General features: G+C 46.6%; 1 protein-coding gene across 1 annotated transcript in view; it reads right to left on the bottom strand.

Moving 5' to 3' along the window:
- The window catches only part of HSD17B12 (hydroxysteroid (17-beta) dehydrogenase 12), an 82,316-nt gene that overhangs the window by 36,153 nt on the left and 29,977 nt on the right, over positions 1 to 16,186 (bottom strand). The window contains exons 3-5 of the mRNA XM_014962603.1: positions 15,147 to 15,257; positions 9,092 to 9,156; positions 7,898 to 7,942 (exon numbers count right to left, since the gene is read on the bottom strand). Of these exons, the coding sequence (XP_014818089.1) occupies positions 7,898 to 7,942; positions 9,092 to 9,156; positions 15,147 to 15,257 (221 nt within the window). The remainder of the gene's footprint in view (positions 1 to 7,897; positions 7,943 to 9,091; positions 9,157 to 15,146; positions 15,258 to 16,186) is intronic.

The raw sequence follows: 16,186 nt of genomic DNA, 5'->3' as shown, positions 1-16,186 counted from the left end.
CCTCCTCTGGCCCCATTCCAACAGGTCCATGTCCTTCCTGTGCTGAGGACTCCAGAGCTGGACACAGAGCTCCAGGTGGGGTCTCCCCAGAGCGGAGCAGAGGGGCAGAATCCCCCCCTGGCCCTGCTGGGGATGCAGCCCAGGATGGGGTTGTGTTTCTGGGCTGTGAGCCCACGTTGCCAGCTCACGTTGAGCTTCTCACCCACCAACACCCCCAAGTCCTTCTCCTCAGGGCTGCTCTCCAGCCATTCTCCGCCCAACCTGTATTTGTGCCTGGGATTGCTGTGACCCAGGTGCAGGACCTTGCACTTGGCCTGGTTGAACTTCATGAGGTTTGCACGGGCCCATCTCTCCAGCCTGGCCAGGTCCCATCTATCTCACTTTCTGGCAAGTTCCCTTACAGACAGGGCACCACCCCGCAGGAGCCCATCCAAACCCTCACGGGAGAGAGATATATCATTTCTAACTGTTTTACAGGATTTTTGCTCCCCAGGCTTTTCTTCTTTCTACGCACAGGTCTGCAAAAGAGTATTTCCCCTCCTCAAATATACCACCTGCTTCTCCCCCTTTCAGTTTTCTATCAGTTGCGGGTTTTGTTGGCTTTTGGAGGTTGTTTTTTCCCTTAAACTCACCTTTTCAGACTTCATGGTTGTTTCCTTGTCCTTCCTGGGATTCACAACCTGCTATGACTCCCCTCCCGCTCCTCTTCCCTTAGGAGGGCAGCTGACACTGCATCTCTCAGTTCAACACAGGCCATTTATGCATTTGGAAGTCTTAAGCAAATTAAGACTTAACCTTCTCAAATACAGTGATGATCAAAATCCTCAGTCTTGTAGGTCTATGATCCCTTTGTACCTAACGCTCAGCGTAGAACCCCAAGCCAGGTGACCAAAGTGAAGACCAGCACAGACACCAAGGCACATACACCTCCTGTACGTACAAGGTATGGCATTTACTCTCCCCCTTCTCTCTTAATGCCCATTTCCAGCCTGCAAGCCTCAAATTTACATTCCCCCTGCAACGTAATAGCTCCCAAACCGATCCAGCTCCTTGCTCAACCAACCATGAAGCCAGCACTCCCTCAGCCATTGAGTCCTGCTCATTTTGGGAGAGAGCACAAGTCCATGCCTCGCTCCCAACGCAATCAGCGCATCGCCATCCTGCAAACTGAAATATATTCTTCTCAGGAAGAAATTTTTTACTCTGAGGGTGGAGAGACACTGGAACAGGTTGCCCAGAGAAGCTGTGGCTGCCCCATCCCTGGAGGGGTTCAAGGCCAGGCTGGAGGGGGCTTGGAGCAACCTGGTCTGGTGGGAGGTGTCCCTGCCCAGGGCAGGGGGTGGCACTGGATGATCTTTAAGGTCCCTTCCAACCCGAACCTTTCTATGATTCTATATCGGCCTTGCTTTTCCTCACGTACCAAGTATCTCCTGCAGCTTCCATAGGAGAAAGGAGGGCTCCCTGAAGTAAGGGAAACAATTCCCTGTGCTCGTTACCTACTCCCTTTTCCCACTGGACAGCAAGTCCGGCATCCTTGGGTTTCGGCACGTTCATCCAACAGCCAAATCAACCTTAATTGTTTTTTCCGGGTGAAATCAAAGGATGCAGCACACAAAGGCCAAGTCACACAAGGAGATGCAGAAATCTACACAGAGCAATTCTAAATTTGGCTCTTCAACACTTGCTGGTGAGTGGAAAAACCACCAGGACTTTTACAGAATCATAGAATGCTATGGGGTTGGAAGGGACCTCTGGAGATCATCCAGTCCAACCCCCTGCCAGAGCAGGTCCACCCAGAGCAGGTCCCACAGGAACGTGTCCAGGTGGGGTCTGAATGTCTCCAGAGAAGGAGACTCCACCACCTCCCTGGGCAGCCTCTGCCAGGGCTCTGCCACCCTCACAGCAAAGAAGTTCCTCCTCATGTTGAGGTGGAGCTTCCTACGTTCAAGTTTGTGCCCGTTCCCTCTTGTCCTGTCCCTGGGCACCACTGAAAAAAGCCTGGCCCCATCCTCCTGACACCCACCCTTGAAGGATTTATAGGTGTTGATCAGATCCCCCCTCAGTCTTCTCTTCTCCAGACTAAGCAGAGCCAAGTCCTTCAGCCTCTCCTCATGAGAGACATGTTCTCATCTTCTCATCAGAGATATGTTCTTGTCCCTCATCATCTTAGTAGCCCTCTGCTGTACCCCCTCCAGCTGTTATTTTATTCAATGTCAGAAATATGTTCAGTTTGTGTCTCAAAATGCAATGAGATGTCAAAGAAGTAGAATGCAAACCCACGTTACCTAAACTGCCACCAACAATCATTAAAGAAAAGTGCTGCTTTTTAAATCCCCCCCCCAGAAGCTGGAGATGAGATTGTGACAGGCACCAGGAAACTTTTCATATTACCCCATCTTCTTCCTCATGTATCTGTCAACTCAATCTTTGTAAAAGGCTCCATTAAGTCTCAAGCTTTCCTAAAAAAATACCACAAATATGGCATCAACAAGACCCTTTTTGTATATTATATGAAGAAGGCAGTAGCTCCTGCACTGCACATCACTATGAAAAGGGGACATTTTCCAGCAGGCTGAAAAAGAACCTACTGTGGTGGTGGTTGGCGGGGTATTTTTAACCAATATTTTACAAGATGTGAGATTTCCAACCTGGTTTAGGTAGTTTTATGTAGCTTGTCTTCAGTGGTGTACAGGGGGCTTTGAAGGTAGATCACAGTAATCACAACACTTCATTGCACCACTGTGTGGGGGTCATGAGTGGACCTGAGTCAACACCTCTCTGAGGACGTGATGGGGACAGAGAGCATGGAACACGATTTGGGAAAGAAACATGTTTAAAAGCTCTGATGGGAAACAAGTTCTCAAACATTAGGGAAAATTTCAGAGCGTTAGGTCCCTTAGGGTTGGGAAAAGTGTTAAACAGCAGGACCGATAAGGTCCAGAGAGGTGATTCTGCCACTTTACTCTGCTCTGGTGAGACCTCACCTGGAGTATTGTGTGCAGGTCTGGAGCCCTCAATATAAGAAGGACATGGACCTGATGGAGAGGGTCCAGAGGAGGGCCACAAGGATGATCAGGGGGATGGAGCACCTCTGCTACGAGGACAGGCTGAGGGAGCTGGGGTTGTTCAGCTGGAGAAGAGGAGGCTCCGGGGAGACCTAATAGCAGCCTTCCAGTACCTGAGGGGGCCTACAGGAAGGCTGGGGAGAACCTGTTTAGAAAGGCCTGCAGTGACAGGACGAGGGGCAATGGCTTCAAGCTGGAGGGGAACAGATTTAGACTGGAGATGAGGAGAGGGTTCTTCACTGTGAGGGTGGTGGAGCACTGGAACAGGTTGCCCAGGGAGGTGGTTGAGGCCCCATCCCTGGAGATATTCAAGGAGAGGCTCGACGAGGCCCTGGACAACCTGGTCTAGTTGGGGGTGTCCCTGCTGACTGCGGGGGGGTCGGACTAGATGGCCTTTGGAGGTCCCTTCTGGCCTGGGCAATTCTATGATTCTATGATTCTATGATAATTTATCCCATGAGGTGAAGATGGGGTCTTGTCTCTCAGCGTAACCATCTCCTCCTACACGCTCCATACCCAACGAGCCATCCACCAAAGAAAAAGATGGGTCAAAAGGTAAGGAATCACGGAATTGTTGGAGTTAGAAGGGACCTTCTAGAGACCATCCAGCCCAACTCCCCTGCCAAAGCAGGGTTGCCCAGAGCACATAACTCGGGAGCATCCAGGTGGGGCTTGAAGATCTCCAGAGAAGGGGACTCCACACCCTCCCTGGGCGAGGGATGAGCATAACCCTTCAAAAACGCCTACACTTGGGGCAAGAGAACAGACCTTCACGTTTCTGCAGAATCAAACTGTGCTGAGTATCTTGACTTTCTCTCTTCAAGCCTAAGGAGCTTGAAGAACTCGGCAAAAATTGAAATGGAGTTATTTGACACACGTGCCAGAAGAGTTATGGTGTCCAACAGAGGTGTTGCTGGTGGCACGTGGTTCAGTTTAACGAGAAGACAGGAAATATCATTACCTTTTAGACACTGAGGAAGTTCTGCCCCAAAGGGCAAGGAAGTGGGTGACAACGCTCCAGAATATAACAGTATGTGACACCTCTGACAAGGATCTGGAGATCCAAAGGTCCCTTCCAACCATGAAGATTCTGTGAGACTGCTAAGACTGTGAGCAGAGCCTGAAGGGGTAACAGCAAAACCTGCTTTGTCTCTCCTGTACCTTCATCTTTTCAGCAGCCCTTCACCTTCTTGCATAAGAACTCGGTGCTCTCTTCCATCTCAAACTTCACGTTTTTAATCAGGCAAGAAAGGATAGTATTTTGCTTTTTTAAAATGCATTTATATCCCCTGGATAAGAGACGGTATCAAAAACACTGAACTAAATATTCGTGGGATTACATCCCAAAAACCTAAGTGAAAGGCCATACAGACTTCTCCTAAAATTACTTTTTCCTACCGTGACGCTCTAGTTCTACGGGTTCTCCTCAAAAAAATGACTTACAGATGGTACAGATCTCTAATACACTCCTCTCCCCAAACCAGTAAGCATCTGGCGTGCCTACTGTTTAATTACACAACAGGCTCAGGCAGGAGGAAACGTTTTCAAGCCTGGAAGCTTATGTTCCAACTCTGATGATACCCAGTAGCAGGAGCCGTTCGCGGTCAAGAAAAAACAAGAGTTTTCAAGGGGTAAGAAAAACACTATTAACACACAGCAAGTAGATGTTCTGTAAGTTTTTATACGTGTGAAGACAACAAGGGGAAACAGTTTTAAACTAAAAGAGGGGAGATTGAGATGAGATCTCAGGAAGGAATTCTTTGCTGTGAGGGTGGTGAGAGCCTGGCCCAGGTTGCCCAGAGAAGCTGTGGCTGCCCCATCCCTGGAGGGGTTCAAGGCCAGGCTGGATGGGGCTTGGAGCAACCTGGTCTGGTGGGAGGTGTCCCTGCCCAGGGCAGGGGGTTGGAACTGGATGATCTTTAAGGTCCATTCCAACTCTAACCATTCTGTGATCCCGTGATTCGTTGTGAAGAGGCTGACACAATGCAAATTTTACAAGAAACTCTACGAGAATTTCGTTAAATCGTTGACCACCACTGATCATAAACGCGAAGACTCAAGCCACAAAACAGCCCTAGTTTATGCTGGAAACCAATATAACCTGGCTGCATGGCTGGATTTTTAGGTGTTTTAATGCAAATTTTACAAGAAACTCTACGAGAATTTCGTTAAATCGTTGACCACCACTGATCATAAACGCGAAGACTCAAGCCACAAAACAGCCCTAGTTTATGCTGGAAACCAATATAACCTGGCTGCATGGCTGGATTTTTAGGTGTATACCGAGTTAAAGCAGACCTCAACTATTATTCTAGCCTACCATCTTCAGAAATACATGTTAAAGTAGTTCATCTGTAACTTTTCTATTCTAACAAAATGCTTCTAGGAAGGCTGACACCCCGAATTGTTTAATGACTGAAGAGTGCACTCCCTCTGCTGGCACAGCACAGCTGTCACACTCTGCTGATTGCACTCATCTCTGTCTCTGCATCACAACACTTCTTCACATTTCCACCTGCTGGAGTCGTGCTAACATTAAAAAAAAGTCTGCTAAATGACTTTCATGGCACAGCACAGCTGTCACACTCTGCTGATTGCACTCATCTCTGTCTCTGCATCACAACACTTCTTCACATTTCCACCTGCTGGAGTCGTGCTAACATTAAAAAAAAGTCTGCTAAATGACTTTCATAAGAGAAACTTTCAAAGGGCTACAAAGATGATGAGGGGACTAGAACATCTCTCTGATGAGGAGAGGCTGAGGGACTTGGGTCTGTTTAGTCTGGAGAAGAGAAGGCTGAGGGGGGATCTGATCAACACCTATAAATCCTTCAAGGGTGGGTGTCAGGAGGATGGGGCCAGGCTTTTTTCAGTGGTGCCCATGGACAGGACAAGAGGAAATGGGCACAAACTTGAATATAAGAAGTTCCACCTAAACATGAGGAGGAACTTCTTTGCTGTGAGGGTGGCAGAGCCCTGGCAGAGGCTGCCCAGGGAGGTGGTGGAGTCTCCTTCTCTGGAGACATTCCAACCCCACCTGGACACGTTCCTGTGGGACCTGCTCTGGGTGGCCCTGCTCTGGCAGGGGGTTGGACTGGATGATCTCCAGAGGTCCTTTCCAACCCCGTATCATTCCGTGACTCTGTGCCCATTAATAACTGACTTCTCCAACAGAAAACCTTGCAGGAGCACGACAGGACACCGTGCGCCACAACCCTCGGTCACCTAAAACGCAGCGCTCATCAGGTTGGCAGTAATTTTCCAGCTGAAAAGTGTGGGAAGACTCACTGTTGCAGCATTTCTAACTTTGCAACACGCAGTTCTGAGACCGACAACAGGGAGAGTCAAGCCCAGGTTGCTCCAAGCCCCATCCAGCCTGGCCTTGAACCCCTCCAGGGATGGGGCAGCCACAGCTTCTCTGGGCAACCTGGGCCAGGCTCTCACCACCCTCACACCAAAGAATTGCTTCCTGAGATCTCATCTCAATCTCCCCTCTTTCAGCTTAAATCTCCCCTCTTCTTAAATCTTAACAGAAAGAAGCACTGTTTTCAGACACCCTGGGCCGCCTCACGTGGAAGCAGCACACCTGCAGTTTGGACTCCCCAAGAGCACTGCACTAGGTTCATTTAGTATTAGATTCATTTCGTAATTAACCTAAGCAGAACAGCCACAAGGAAGTCAAATCTTTCAAGCCAGCTTCAAAACATCCAAAAGTTTGGCTCTGGGAGGCAAGGTTCACCCTCAGCTGAGGGAGATGCAAGCTTTGTGACGCGTAAGGAGAGAGAAATGAAGACTCAGCAGTGAACGACCCCAAGGGGTTTCTGCAGGACTCACATCGACTCTGTGTGGGGTCAGCAGCTGCTCTTACCTCTGCCCCTTTTAAACCTCGAAATGCCAGGATGAAAATCTGATTTTGGAACGGGCCTCACGTTAATAATAAACAAGGGAAGAGCCATATGTTGTAGCCTGAAGTCAGGTTGGTTGCTTCCCAATAAAAGCTTCCGTTTAAATAGCAAAAAGGGGAAGGTTACTTTACTTCAAAAGTTAACTAAACGCTCCACTGAGCTGGGTTTTCCTTCTTGCTCATGGATTTCACAGAAAATAAGCGCTTTCTCACTACGGTGTACAAAAAAAAAACCCCTTAGGTACACAGAAATAAGGGTTGCCGGGAAGTACAGATGGTGGGGGGGAAACGAGAGATTTACAAGAAGAACTAGAATGAGGAGCATGAAGAAGCATTAAGTGTTGTTTTGGGTACACACCTTCCTCTTCTAAATAGCCAACAGGTACCTTTGCGACAAATTACACTTCAGACAACAAGCAGAGGAGCCCCATCCAACAATCAGAACCTCTGGGTTGCTCCAAGATGAAAAATGAACCCAAGAGGTGAAAGCCATCCCTTCAGACAACCGAAACTGCACCGTCAAGAAGGAGCATTGGTGACATTCCTTCTTGCTCATGGATTTCACAGAAAATAAGCGCTTTCTCACTAAGGTGTACAAAAAAACCCCCTTAGGTACACAGAAATAAGGGTTGCCTACCCCGGGAAGTACAGATGGTGGGGGGGAAACGAGAGATTTACAAGAAGAACTAGAATGAGGAGCATGAAGAAGCATTAAGTGTTGTTTTGGGTACACACCTTCCTCTTCTAAATAGCCAACAGGTACCTTTGCGACAAATTACACTTCAGACAACAAGCAGAGGAGCCCCATCCAACAATCAGAACCTCTGGGTTGCTCCAAGATGAAAAATGAACCCAAGAGGTGAAAGCCATCCCTTCAGACAACCGAAACTGCACCGTCAAGAAGGAGCATTGGTGACAGGACACTTACCTTACACACGGCCATGATGTTGATGTTGATCATTTTGTCGATGGTCTGCAAGAAAACAAAAGTTTGGGGTTATGTTGTTTCAAGTTATTTGATGGATATTCACTCACCCTCTGGGTGACGGGATAAATTCCGGATTAATTAATCCAGGATAAATTAAACATCCACCTTCACTCCTTGCCTTCCTGCTTAGGTTTTCAGGAGTCAGTGTCTTGCTCTTGGTCAAGTTTTCTCTCTGAGTCTGAGGGACTCAGCCCAATAAAGGACAACACAGACCTATCCCACTGACACTGTATTTCCTAACGCTATTGGCAATATTTATGAACCCTTGCCTTCCTGCTTAGGTTTTCAGGAGTCGGTGTCTTGCTCTTGGTCAAGTTTTCTCTCTGAGTCTGAGGGACTCAGCCCAATAAAGGACAACATTGCTATTGGCAATATTTATGAATTTTAATAAATTCTGTTGTTTTAGACGTGAATAGATACAAATATTACGAAGCCTAACAGAAGGTGAACCCCAAACCCAGGTAGGTTTATCAATACTTGAGCAGAAAGCCCAGACCCACAGTCAATACAGTGAGCGAGCGACAGGGGTTTTTGGAAAGAAAATCCTGGAAGTGTTCATAGTCAGAGTTTTCAAAGTACTTGATGCAACCAAGACCTTGAGCAGAAAGCCCAGACCCACAGTCAATACAGTGAGCGAGCGACAGGGGTTTTTGGAAAGAAAATCCTGGAAGTGTTCATAGTCAGAGTTTTCAAAGTACTTGTCCCTACGTTACAAAATCTCTATCATATTTAAGTTTCATAACAGTGTTATGGAATATTCAGCTTCCATTTGTGAAATTGCTCACTTCCCTTCCCTTCATGGTTAAAGACCCCCCCCAGAAGCTAAAGCAACTCAAGAAGAGCCCCCGGGTGAGACCATGGACAGGAGGGGAATTCAGATACTGACCCCAGAGCTTTGTAGAAATATAAAAATGAAGAAGCTGGGAAGAGCAGACATAAAAACCAACCTGAACTAAACATCACCTGAGGTGTGTTATGTTGCTTATGTAAATCTCTTCACTTTTGGAACCCTTAATTCTTACCAGACAACCTTGTTCTGCGAGTACTTTAACCAAACTTAAAGATATTTGTTGTACCTGTTAGGCACCTAGTTCTAAAAAAGAGAACACCAGAAAGTACTACAAAGACACTTACTTTGTCCAGGTCTGGAACATCAAGAAAATATTCAGGATAAACATACGAAATCCCCACGTTGTTGACTGAAAGGAAAGCACAAAGTTTTAATTAGATCTCTTGGATGCCATCCGATTCCTAATGCTCTGATTAACGCCAATTTTCAAGCAATACTCTTAAAAAATGTTTGCATTTAAAACATTCTAAGCTCTTTAGCCAAGTTTCCTTAACTGTAAGCATTAAACTGGAACTTCCTCTGGTGGGAGGTGTCCCTGGAACTCGATGGTCTTTAAGGTCCCTCCCAACCCCAACCACTCTATGATTCTACACTAAATATTCTTGTGCACACACGAGCGGAATATGCACGTATGGTCAGGGGAAACCAGGGGATTTTAGACCTGTAAATGTTAATTCTCTGATTGTTTAAAAGCTGGCATGTTTAGCACATTGTACCCGTCTTCCACCGCTTTTCCCAGCGCAGGGGAAGGAGGTTTCCTCTTTTAGAAATATGTCAGCAGCTTCGGGGCGACATCGCGGAGACACTCCTGCAGGAATGGAGTTTGGAGGCAAAGAAAAGCTCTCCGTGCCCGGCAGGACGTGATGTGAAACTGTTTTAACATGGTTTTTTTGATAGATAAGTGAAGGAAGATACAAAAGCGTGGCCAGTGGATCATGGGAGGTGATTCTTGGCTCCTCTGCTTCGCTCTGGGAATTTAGATGAGATCTCAGGAAGGAATTCTTTGGTGTGAGGGTGGTGAGAGCCTGGCCCAGGTTGCCCAGAGAAGCTGTGGCTGCCCCATCCCTGGAGGGGTTCAAGGCCAGGCTGGATGGGGCTTGGAGCAACCTGGTCTGGTGGGAGGTGTCCCTGCCCAGGGCAGGGGGGTGGAACTGGATGATCTTTAGGGTCCCTTCCAACCCAAACCATCCTATGATTCTAAAAGAACCTCCTGGTCCATCTCCCCAACGCTCTCCCCGAGGTGTCCCGAGGGCTGGAGGTCACCCATTGCTTGGGGACCCCCAGGCGTTCCGGGGGGCCGGGAGGTGAGGGCTCCCTCGGTCTGTCGATCCCTCGGTCGGCCGGCAGGTGGCAGCAGGAGCCCGGGCGGCGCTGGCCCGGCTCGGGGCGGGAGGAGGCGGCTGCGGGTCCAGCTCCTCGCACCCCCGCATCCCCCCCGCACCCCCCCCGCACCCCCGCACGTTATCCCTCTCCGAACAAGGCCTTCTGCTTTGCTGTGGCCGCGCAGCCAGGGGCTCGGTCCATCTGCCAAAACCTTTCCCCCTCGGCAGCCTTAAGAATCGACCCAGAGAACGGTACCAATGACTTAAACCCAATATTATTATTATTTTCCAACACTTCAGACTCTGTGGATTTTATTCTCCAACTCCCACATCCATTCCCGAATCCCTAACAACAAATAGGGGAAAAACTCCTCCTAACACCACTCGGCAGCCTCCCTCGCTTCCAACTTCACAAAGCACGTCCAGATGGAGACAACACCCCCCACCCCAAAAACAAAAAAAAACCCCACACAAAAAAGCAAGCAAATGGGATCTCCGTTTCCTAAGTATCTCTTGTTCATCTTACGCAAGCGAATCGGGTGACATTCGGTTGCTGTGGCAACATTTTACATTTATATAGTGTCTTACACCCCAGAGGATCCCAAAGAGCTCGCTCCGGGGGCTCAACCCCACCCCGAGAAGAAACACCCCTCAAAAAGGGCTACCTGACGCCTTCGTTTGTTTAAATAAAATAGCCTTTACGTGCCAAAAAAGCTCTCCTTTTTACCATCCAGCCTGAATTTAAGAATCAGCAGGGAGGCAGGGGCTCGGGCGGGAGAGATGCTGGCAGAGCTCACAAACTTCATTCAGAGATTCCCCTGGAACGACAGCATCGTCAGGCTGTTTCTGGAAACCCTTTGCCTCCTGCCTTTCCAATTTTTAAACTTTTCGATAACCTTTAAAAAAATAGGGGAATTGAGGAAGAACAGGGAGAGCTGGCAAATCCCCAGCAGACATTGGCTATATTTAGAAAGAGAGAAAAGTTTTGAAAAGGGAGAAGGTCTAAATCTCGCTGTTGCAAGAGCAAAGCAGGTTTGTTTGGGTTTTTTTTCTTTTCTTTTTTTTTTTTTCCATCCTAAAATAAACAATTTTTTTAGTCCATCTCTCCGGAAAGGATTTCGGCTATGAAGGGTGGCAGGGGTTTTGGGGACTAACCTCGGGTATTCTCTCCAAATTCAGAATATTGATAGGATTCAGGCACCAAAATTCACACCCCTTGCTGAAAAGCGGGTCCCCGGATACGTAACCCTTCCACTTGCAGAGATCATTTTCTCCACCACATCCTCCATCACCACAGTTTGGAAGAGAAGACTATTAATAAAATTACTTTTTCCCTTTAATCCAGGCGTATTTTACCTACAGGAACGTGGCAAACAACAGGGGAAGATCCAGGCTGGCTAAAAAAAAACCTTCTGAGAATTGCAGTAATTTATTTTTTTTTTAAAAAAAAAAACCCCAGCCAAAAGAAAGCTTTCCCACCTCTGCTTGTTTAACATATTGCTGGAGCTAGCACATGTTGGGAGTCACTGACAGACGCTGTTTTGAACACACAGCAAAACATTATGCAAACTCTTTTAGCCTTCCCTAACGTGGGTGAGGAGAAGCGCTTCCAAATAAGAAGTTTACAGGGATTTCAATCTGGAAAGGACTGGAGTTTAAGACTCGGCGCAACTAGATAATGGGAAGCTCTGTCTGGAGCAGCCCCTGCGGAGACTCCCCTGTCTCTAACTCTAAGTAGAAGGCTAAAAAAAATTAAATAAATAAAAAATAATCAGCATCGATCACTGGCAACTTGTGCCGTGCTACCAGTCGTATAAAAAAAAAAAAAATAAATAAAAAATAATCAGCATCCTTTTTTTTTTTTCCATCCTAAAATAAACAATTTTTTTAGTCCATCTCTCCGGAAAGGATTTCGGCTATGAAGGGTGGCAGGGGTTTTGGGGACTAACCTCGGGTATTCTCTCCAAATTCAGAATATTGATAGGATTCAGGCACCAAAATTCACACCCCTTGCTGAAAAGCGGGTCCCCGGATACGTAACCCTTCCACTTGCAGAGATCATTTTCTCCACCACATCCTCCATCACCACAGTTTGGAAGAGAAGACTATTAATAAAATTACTTTTTCCCTTTAATCCAGGCGTATTTTACCTACAGGAACGTGGCAAACAACAGGGGAAGATCCAGGCTGGCTAAAAAAAAACCTTCTGAGAATTGCAGTAATTTATTTTTTTTTTAAAAAAAAACACCCCAGCCAAAAGAAAGCTTTCCCACCTCTGCTTGTTTAACATATTGCTGGAGCTAGCACATGTTGGGAGTCACTGACAGACGCTGTTTTGAACACACAGCAAAACATTATGCAAACTCTTTTAGCCTTCCCTAACGTGGGTGAGGAGAAGCGCTTCCAAATAAGAAGTTTACAGGGATTTCAATCTGGAAAGGACTGGAGTTTAAGACTCGGCGCAACTAGATAATGGGAAGCTCTGTCTGGAGCAGCCCCTGCGGAGACTACCCTGTCTCTAACTCTAAGTAGAAGGCTAAAAAAAAAAAAAATAAATAAAAAATAATCAGCATCGATCACTGGCAACTTGTGCCGTGCTACCAGTCGTACCAGATGAGACCCAAAAGAAGAAAATATACTGGAAACCTGAGATTTCATTCCTTGTGGCTGGTCTCGTTTAAACCCATGGTTTTTCTCCCCTCCACCCCCATGAAAAACACAGATCAGCAAAAGCCACATTCCAGATTACACCCATTTAAAATATAAGGCACTAAAGCGTGAAATTAATTGCCATGGAAAAAAAAAAATAAAAAAATAAAAAAATTAAGATGGGGTTCTTTCTGGAGTAGCCATCATCTGTGTTGAAAAATTACACCGGCGAGTGGTTTCTATTAATACAGCTCTATCTGGGGAAAAGGAAAAAAAAAAAAAAAAAACCAAAAACCCAAACCCTACATATCATGTAATCTGATGAACCCAAGCATGAGATTTACTAAAACTGCTAGTGATTAGTTAGAAGAGAGATTTCTGTAAACCTGCGCTGGCAACGGCTGCGAGAGAGAGAGAAAAAAAAAAAGAAAAAAAAAAAATAAAAAGAAAGCAGAGGAACTCAGCTAGAGAATACACAACTCCAGAGCCTTCCGGTGCTATTTTTACCCTGTTTTTAGTCAAGGTGCTCATGCAAATAAAAGCAAGAGCCAAGCTCTGCTTGAGGAACGGTGCTTGTTTTCCTGGCACGAAATTGGAGACACGTTCCCTGCTTTCAGGGTGCACTAGGGAGGGTGGGATCGGCAGGATTTTGGGCATCACCAATAACCTGGGAAATAACAACCCCCCTTCTCCAGGGTGGAGGCAGCAGAGGGTCTGCTGGTGTTTGGAGACACTCTTGTGTCTGTGACGGGCAAAGGCTGGCGTTCCCCGAGTTGATTTTGACAGATTAATTAATTTGAACATTAATTTGAACCTCCCAAGTTTCTTTGGAACTTCTCCCCTCCCCGAGTCAGAAGCAGGGCACCCCCAGCTCCCCCACGACTCCTCTCCCCACACAGCACATTGCAATCACTCCCAGGGATTTGCATCTTCACAGCAATTAAACACCGCACGGCACGAGTTGCACGTACTCAAATCTCTGTCAGAAGCATCAGGGAACATTCTGGGCTTTATCCTTCCATCTTATTTTTTTAACTGATTTTTTTTTGTATACACACTACTTCCCTGGGCATTATTTGCAGACATAGCACAACAAGATCCATCTATTAGCAACGGAGTTCATAGGGTATCCCATAGATCAGAATTTATGTTGAAACATGCTTTTTTTTTTAAAAACAAAAACAGGTTCTAGCTCTAATTACCACACTTCAGGTCCATAAAATTAATTTTGCAGCGAAAAAGCAGTTTATCAAATGGCATATACGAGTAGATGTCTGTGAAGTTTCACACCCTACGTTTAACCACCGCAGGTGCCCGTCCCCACATCGAGCTCCTGGAGAAGTGCAGGAGATGCAGAGGGGCTTCCAAGGAAGGAACCAGAAAACTGGTAAGAAACTGCCTTCCCACCACTGTCCAGAGAAGATCCAGGCAGACCACTGGCAGGTTTAAACTCTTCTTCACTTGAAATCACCTTAGTCCTACGGTTGAAAAAGGAACTGGATGGATCACCTTGGTTTTTTCAAGACTACCATGCTCCTGTGATATCCCAGACCATAACTGGGTGGATGGTGTTGCTACCAGCAGAAGAACCACAGCTCACCAACACCACCAGAAAACACGCTTAAAACTTTTGAAGCAGAAGCCAGTCACTATGTTGTAATGATTACATTTCAACTGCTTCATAATTAAAAAGTTAAGGGTTCTCCCACAGGGCTCTATCATTAATCTGAGTATCTGGAGCTTGTTTTGGTTCTAAAGACGGCTCCAGGAGAGATGGGGAGGGACTCTTGGTCAAGAAGTGAAGCCATAGGATGAGGGGGAATGTTTTTAACTGAAGGAGGGGAGATTTAGATGAGATATTAGGAAGAAATTCTTTGCTGTGAGGGTGGTGAGAGCCTGGCCCAGGTTGCCCAGAGAAGCTGTGGCTGCCCCATCCCTGGAGGGGTTCAAGGCCAGGCTGGATGGGGCTTGGAGCACCCTGGTCTGGTGGGAGGTGTCCCTGCCCAGGGCAGGGGGGGGGAACTGGATGATCTTTAAGGTCCCTTCCAACCCAAACCATTCTAGGTGTTAGGTGAAGCCACTGTGGACACCATCATAAGCCTAACAGCCTTCAGCCATCCCAGAATAACACATGGAAAACCTTCAAAAAGCATCCCAATCCCTGGAACCTCAGCACACCTGCAAGCACCGTCTCGTGTCGCGCATCAACAGGGAGCTAAAAACCACACCCCACCGGCAGCAACGCGGCTTCAGTGGGGCAAACGTGAGCTTTTTGTGAACTGGTTTCAATAAACTCCAATAACAGGAAAAAGTGAGTAGGCACCTCAAGAGGAACCACCACTGGGAAAGAGTGAGATGAGACACCAACCTAAAACACCGATCTCCAGGCCTTCCAATCCCGCTGCGATTCTACCGTAAATATCTTCTCTCTCTCCAAAGTCTGCCACGATGACTTTTGTTTCCACTTTGTACTTCTCCCCTGGAAGTAAAAAAAAAAAACCAAAAAAAAAGGTTTTAAAAGTTTTAAAAGTTTGAAATACCAGCTGTTAAGATTATGTTTTTACATGTTACATTTTTGGTAGCTAATATTACACCTGAAATTTTTCACCTCTGCAACAGGAATCTGCAAATACATTTTGACATCATTACGATTTACATCATTTACATTTTGCAAATACATTTTGACATCACCTACACAAGAAGTTGGTGACATTAAGGTGCTTCTGGTGAGAAGGTAAATTCTCAAGCGATTCGGCATTTTGTCTGTAAGGGACGATGGAGACAGCAAGGAAAGGGCTGATATACAGGTTTGCAGAGAATCAAAAAAATACAGAAACCTAAAAATGCAGGTGCAGGGTGGTGTCCAAGCACACCTTGAGCAGAAGGCTTTTTTTCCCAACTTTGGCCAAATGGTAACTGAATCGCTTCAGACCAAGCAAAAAACTAATACTTTATTGCCCTCCGTTTCCATTCTCGCTTCTGGGGCCGTAAAACTTTTTGAATATTTAGTATTTTGATCATCAATCAAGAAGGGAAACGTGTGGGTGAAGAAGAAGAGCAGAACTTCAGTTTGGGAATGATTAAACTTGATCTGATACGCTGTCATCTCCATCCTTCAGAGGAGAAACACACGTTAAGTCGACTGCGTTTTGAAACGGAAAAAGAAAGGAAGCCTTAAAAATACTTCCTATAAAAGGCAATGCTGCTTCTGTGGGGCTCAATTAATTACACTGAATTAAAATCAGTACTAAGTCCTCCGGTAGCTTATCACCTCAGCATCTCTGTGGTGCTGCCCCCAGCTCCCACCCTGCTGCTCCTCGAGGAACCCGCAGAAGGGTTTTGCTGCACTTTGTGTCCCCCCTCCTCCTCCTCCTTTCCCAGAGCCATTCATAAAAGCCGTGCCGTGTT

Source organism: Calidris pugnax, unplaced genomic scaffold (assembly GCF_001431845.1).
Source record: "Calidris pugnax isolate Ruff unplaced genomic scaffold, ASM143184v1 scaffold556, whole genome shotgun sequence".
Taxonomy (NCBI): domain Eukaryota; kingdom Metazoa; phylum Chordata; class Aves; order Charadriiformes; family Scolopacidae; genus Calidris; species Calidris pugnax.
The sequence above is the reverse complement of the archived record's forward strand: the minus strand, read 5'-3'. Positions and strand labels throughout refer to the sequence as shown.